At 45.8% G+C, this 5,822-nt stretch overlaps 1 protein-coding gene across 1 annotated transcript in view; it reads left to right on the forward strand.

The window, feature by feature from the left end:
- The window catches only part of WNK1 (WNK lysine deficient protein kinase 1), a 181,534-nt gene that overhangs the window by 169,297 nt on the left and 6,415 nt on the right, over positions 1–5,822 (forward strand). Inside the window, 1 exon segment of the mRNA XM_027766228.1 lies at positions 2,078–2,272. Within this exon segment, the coding sequence (XP_027622029.1) occupies positions 2,078–2,272 (195 nt within the window).

Genomic DNA, 5,822 nt, shown 5'->3' on the forward strand with positions numbered 1-5,822 from the left:
TTTTTTTTTTTTTTTTTTTTTTTTTTTTTTTTTTTTTTTTTAATTTGACCAGAGAGAGAGAGAGAGAGAGAGAGAAGGAAGGTGAGAAACCAAGCCACCAGGTCCGAGACTCAAACCATGGTCAGCCATGTGGGAGTCCAGGGCCCCAACCACCACGACACCTGCCAGCCCCAGCATGGTTTTTATCCTTTGGTGAAATTATGATATGATGACATAATTAGTTGAAAAGTAAGAGAGGGCAGAAATAAGTTTTTCCTTTGGATTCTCTCTCCATGTCTAATTGAAATGTGCTGGGGCACAGTTGCAAACTTAGCAGCTCCCTCTTCCGTGGACACTTAAGATAGGTGCCCAAACCTTGTCTCTGTCATGTGAGGATCAGTTTATACAACTCAGTAGTAAGATGTGATTATGCAGGAGATCAATTATTTTAGATTCAGATCCCAGTTTTTTTCACTGACAGAGTGTGTATACACTTACCAGAGAGACAGGAGGAACATATGGAACGAGAAAGTGCCCTGTCCCCCACAGTGGGGCATGACCATGCTGCAGTCCCTTCTCTGTTTCTCCGTTCTGTCGGGATGTAGGGCATGCCCAGCATGTTTTCCAAGCTGTGAGGGTCAATCTACATGGGATCTAGCTCTGTTAACCACTAGGCTGTGGGACTGGCCCTTAACATACTTTTTGAGTAGACTTCTAGTTAGCTATTAAATAGAGAACAGAGAAGTTAGTCAACTTAGGGTAATTGATCTGGCTATTAAAAGCTACCTACTGGGGCCAGCAGGCAGAATTGTGGTTGAGGCACTGGACTCCCATATGACTGACTATGGATTGAGTCCCAGACCTGGTGGCCTGAAAGCCACACTAGGCATATGTGCACGTGTGTCCTAGATCCCAGAAAGAGAAAGGAGGGGAAGGGACTGCAATGTGGCCATTCCCCCAGGGGCTGATTTCTTACTTTCCCTCTCATGGTCTCTCTCTGGCAAACACAGACATTCTATGGCAAAAGCTTTTTTTAAACAAACAAAAAACCTACTACCAAGATTTTTTTGTTGTTGTTTGTTTGTTTTTGTCTTTGTTTTTAACTACTAAAGGTCACATGCACTGGCTGTGAAGGAAAGTGAGAAAGCACCCTGCTCCCAGAGGGGATGGTCATTCTGTGATCCCTTTTCCTTCATTCTGTTGGGATTCTGGACACATGTGCACAGGTGCCCGTTGTGTTTTTCAGGCTACCCAATCTCGGACTTGAAAAGCACAGTGGGTCATGTGGCCATTCCAGCCACTGTAACTGCTATGCCACCTCGCTGACCTAAGATTAATTTTTTTGTAGGTTTTTGTTTTGTTTTGTTTTCAGGTTTTCTCCACCCCCCTCCCCCGACTGATTTTTAAATACTTATTACTCTATAGTCACCTACATCATTTCTTCTTCTTTTTTTTCTTTTTTTTTTTTTGGAGAGGTTTTTGCTATAGGGCGCGTGCGCTCACCAGACAGACAGAGAGACAGAGAGACAGAAAGCGAGAAATCACCCCCCAGGGGGATGGCCACGCCGCAATCCCTTCTCCTCCATTCTCCTCTCAGGATCTTGGGCACGCACGCACACGCTCCCAGCGTGAGTTTAAGCCACTGGGTCCGGAACGCAAACCATGGTCGACTACGTGGGAGTCCAGCGACACAGCCATTACACTAACTGCTGGTCCCTCACCTACATCATTTCTTGACACCTTTTTTTTTTTCTGTGTTTATGAGAACATCTAAGAAGAGATTGCCTAGCAAACTTACTTGTATCATGATCCAACATCTTTTCTAATAGAATTTAAAAAGGTGCTCTGTGGGCCAGCTACCAGCACAGCAGTCAGTACATGATGCTCTGGTGTGGACCCACGTGGGAAGGCCACCACACACTGAGGGCGAGTGCACGGGTGCCTTTGATCCGGGATCGCATCAGCAAGATCCTGTTGTGGGCTTGTCCCTCACTGCGTCATTAATTACCCTGTGGGACCAGTAGAAGGAACAAGATCTGTGTCACTGGGTGCATTCGGTTCATCATGTGTTTCCTCATGCCTCGTTACCTTTTGGCAGGTAATGTGTCTGGTCAGAGTGCAACTTCAGTCTTGCACCCCCAGCAGACCCTCCACCCTCCTGGCAGCATCCCAGAGACCGGGCAGAACCAGCTGTTACAGCCCCTTAAGCCATCTCCCTCTAGTGACAACCTCTATTCAGCCTTTACCAGTGATGGTGCCATTTCAGTACCAAGCCTTTCTGCTCCAGGTCAAGGTAAGAGATCAAAGCAGCCATCATTTTGTAGAAACATTGAAATGGAGATGCTGTCATATCTGGGCCAGAAGCCTGATGAGTAACCTTTAAATGGTTGGGAGGCCAGCTGACCAGAATACAACTAGTCCACGATGGGGCACTTACAGATCTTTGAGCTAAAGAGGGAAGGAATTCTGTACGGTGTAGCAGTTTCTGAAAGCTCATGCGTTACCCTAGCCAATGTAAACTTGTTAAATTTCTAAGTGTGGGAGCAACATACATACTCAGATTCAGGGTTTTTTAAATCCATAGTTTTCTTTCCAAATACAGTGTTTTTAATGATTGCATAGAACATTCCTTCTAATTGAAAGTTGGGTATCTGGATGGAAAAAGAAAGAGATAATCAGGTGCCTCTACCACTAATCTCATAGCAATTAGAGATTAGATGGTCTGTTAACAAGATGGGTATACCTGGCTGGGGAGGAAGGCGAACTAGCCGGACTTCCTTCCGCTGAGAGGCGCTAAACCTTCAGCTGAGAGCGACTTCAGCATTTTGCAGATGGAAGGGACTGAGGCCTGGTATCTCCTGTCTCACCTATCTGACCTTCCCCCAGGAGCTCGTTCTTCTGTGTGTCCTATTAGTGCATTTCACCACTCCAGCCTCGAGTTTCTAACATCTCGTAGTTGTGTTCTGTCTCTTCTCCTCTCTCTGTTCTTCCGTTTTTTCCCTCTCACAGGCTGTGCGAAGTTTAACTGTGCATCTGAGCAGGTGACATTCAAACCTGGTGGCAGGAGGACCCGATTTCTGAGTACGCCCTGCTTGGCTCTTTGTGTGTAACACCTTTACTCCTTCCTCGTCCTTGTTCTTCTGCTGCTTGGATCTGGCGTGTCACGCAGTCCATTTTCATTTGTTTCTTCGTGTGTCATTTGTTCATTGGTTTGGCTGAGCTATTGCCCTCAGAAGTTTGGGTCCTTAGGTTAGGGTGAAAGATATAAAACTAGGTCTCTATAAATGTCACAATCACTTTTGGTAGAATGACTTCTTTAGACCCATGACAGGACAGGTATGACTTCAAGGCCGCAGGCTGCTGGCTCATTTGATGGATTGTTGGAAAAGCCATGATGTATTTTTCTATGCACAACTGCAGTGTTGACTTCTCCAGCGACCCAACATAATAGTGAAGACCAGACTCTGCAGTCATAGCACTTCATGCTGTGTTTCTGCCCTGGTATTAGAAGTGACAGAAAGCAACGTAACCCCGATGCACTTAGACCATGGCAGCAGATACAAGTGACAGCAATATTTTTCACGTTGTTTCTTAGTATAGATTAAAATCCTTTTTTCCTCTCAATTAATCCTAAGCTTCTACCAGTGGAAAAGATGCTAAAACCACTTAATTGGATCCTTCCACAACCTTTGCCCTCTAAACTCAAAGTCAGTGTTGCTATTCTGATGACACATCCTCTCTGTTCAGAGACCACTGCCCTGCACCTGTGAGTGGGAAGTACCTCTGTAACCTAGCTGGGGTTTCCCAGCTTTTTACTTAAGAACGAGTCGCCGGCTTTCCCACGGTGAAACGAACACGATGCCGTCTCTGAGCACTGTCGTAAGATCAGACGTGGCCACGCACCAGAATGTGAGCACTTGGGAAGCACTCATGGTTTCCCTCCAGTCAGCCAGCTTTTACATAGCAGTTAGCTCGTAAACATATATTGAAATAAAGTTTTAAAAAACACAAAGGTTCTCAGGTAGAGAACCTTTGTTAGAATCTCGGTCAAGATCCTTGTTAAGGCCTCAAACTTCTGATGTGGTCGTTGAAGTGCTTTTTAAATGCATGTGCTAAGGCCATCACTGTTTTGAGTATGGTTAAGAGGTCCTTGGGCCTCTGCATAGTGGAAAGAATTGACACCCCTATTTGATCTTGGAACGGCAGGAATTTTTTAGCGGTACAACAGATCTACCTTTATGTAGTACATGTAGCTTCTGCTTCCCTCACTCACACACCTGTAATCCCCCCATTGATAGTACCCCTGCTGTCTTCCCCTGAATTAGTTAATGGATTGGCTCCCTTCGAGGCCATCTTTGACTGTCTCCCCCACATGTTACCAGTCCAGGGCTATTTAAGAAAGAAGGGGGCGTAAGGCAATACCCAATTTGGTAATTTTACAAACGTGTAATTTTTGATCACTCTGATCAGTAATTTTGCTTACTAGCGGTTTGACCCTCGAGTAAGCATTTACTTTGCCTGTCCCACCAGAAAGATGAAGGGACAGTAATGGCAGGAGACTGGGTGTTCTGAAGTAGAACATGTGACATGTCAGGCCTATGATACATACTGGGTGTTGGAGTGGCTGCGTTCTGTGACGTGTAATGTGGCAAGTGCCACTTCAGTTAATTCCATACACTGTCATCATCCTCTTAAAGGTAGGTGGTATTATCACACCCTGCTGCTCAGGTGAGGAATACTGGTGCTTAGCAGGGTAAATCTGACCACTCCCCCTTGGGTCTAAAACGAGAGCCCCTGCATCTGCTGAAGGCACACTGGGTACATCATGTAAGCCTTGTGAACAAATTCCAAGAGACAGTCTTAAAGACGTACGGAAAGTAAACAGGTACTTCCGGGGGTGGGGGGTGCTGACCATTGTATTTCAGGACACGTTCTGTGCTCTTAAAATAATTGCTTGGAAGCACGGCTTGACTTAATGCTCTATCGAAGTTCAGAGACTGCTTGTTTTCCACCTACTTTTAAAGATTTTTCTAGACGGGGAGGGGTTATTATATATATCTAAGATGTAGAAATGTAATATCAGTTAAATTAACTTCAAATTTTGACAGTGGTACCAGCCTACTGTGGTAGGATTGCTAATACATTTAATTTGCTTAACAGCCCAGCAGGAGAGACAGGAAGTGGGGCAGGGTCAGTAGGAACACTGCTTGGATCGTTAATGTTCAAGCAGCGTCTGTGATTCTGGAGCTCTTTCCCGTCCCAGCACCCTAACGTGGGGCTTCACTCTGTCAGATACAAAGACCGAGTGTGGAAACTCAGCTTCTGGTAGCCGGTGGCAGTCTACTGCGTGACCATGTCAAGGCCCACGGCCGGCTGGAGCTGCATCTAAGCCCAAGCCACCAGGTCCTGCCCATCTGTCTCCCCTCCTGCTCTCTCTTGCTGGGCCTTTGTGTGCCATTTGGAGATTCTAAGTATTTTACACTGATGTTTATCTCTAACACATTGCTCTCTCTTTATGCTTCAGGGAAGATGGTGAAAAAAGTCTGTCCTTGCAACCAGCTCTGTAGTAATTATCTTTTCTTTCTGTTACTTTTGGTCCTTGATTGTAAAGCCTGTTTATCCATGAGTTCTTTAAACTCTGAAGTCTCACAACTCCCTGATCCCTAACTTCCTTCTGTCTCGGCACTCTGTTAAGCATGTTCTTTAACATGCTGTTGCTAGCTCCTCGCTGTTCTTGCAGACTGAGAATCACCTCGTAGTCAGTGCTCTCAGTGCCGGCCCGTGGGAGCTGAGCTCGGTGATCGTCCTGGGGTGGTCATGTCCGGGGTGGGTGTGTGTAGGGA

The sequence above is a fragment of the Tupaia chinensis genome, unplaced genomic scaffold (genome assembly GCF_000334495.1).
Source record: "Tupaia chinensis unplaced genomic scaffold, TupChi_1.0 Scaffold141530_1, whole genome shotgun sequence".
NCBI classification, from domain to species: Eukaryota; Metazoa; Chordata; class Mammalia; order Scandentia; family Tupaiidae; genus Tupaia; species Tupaia belangeri.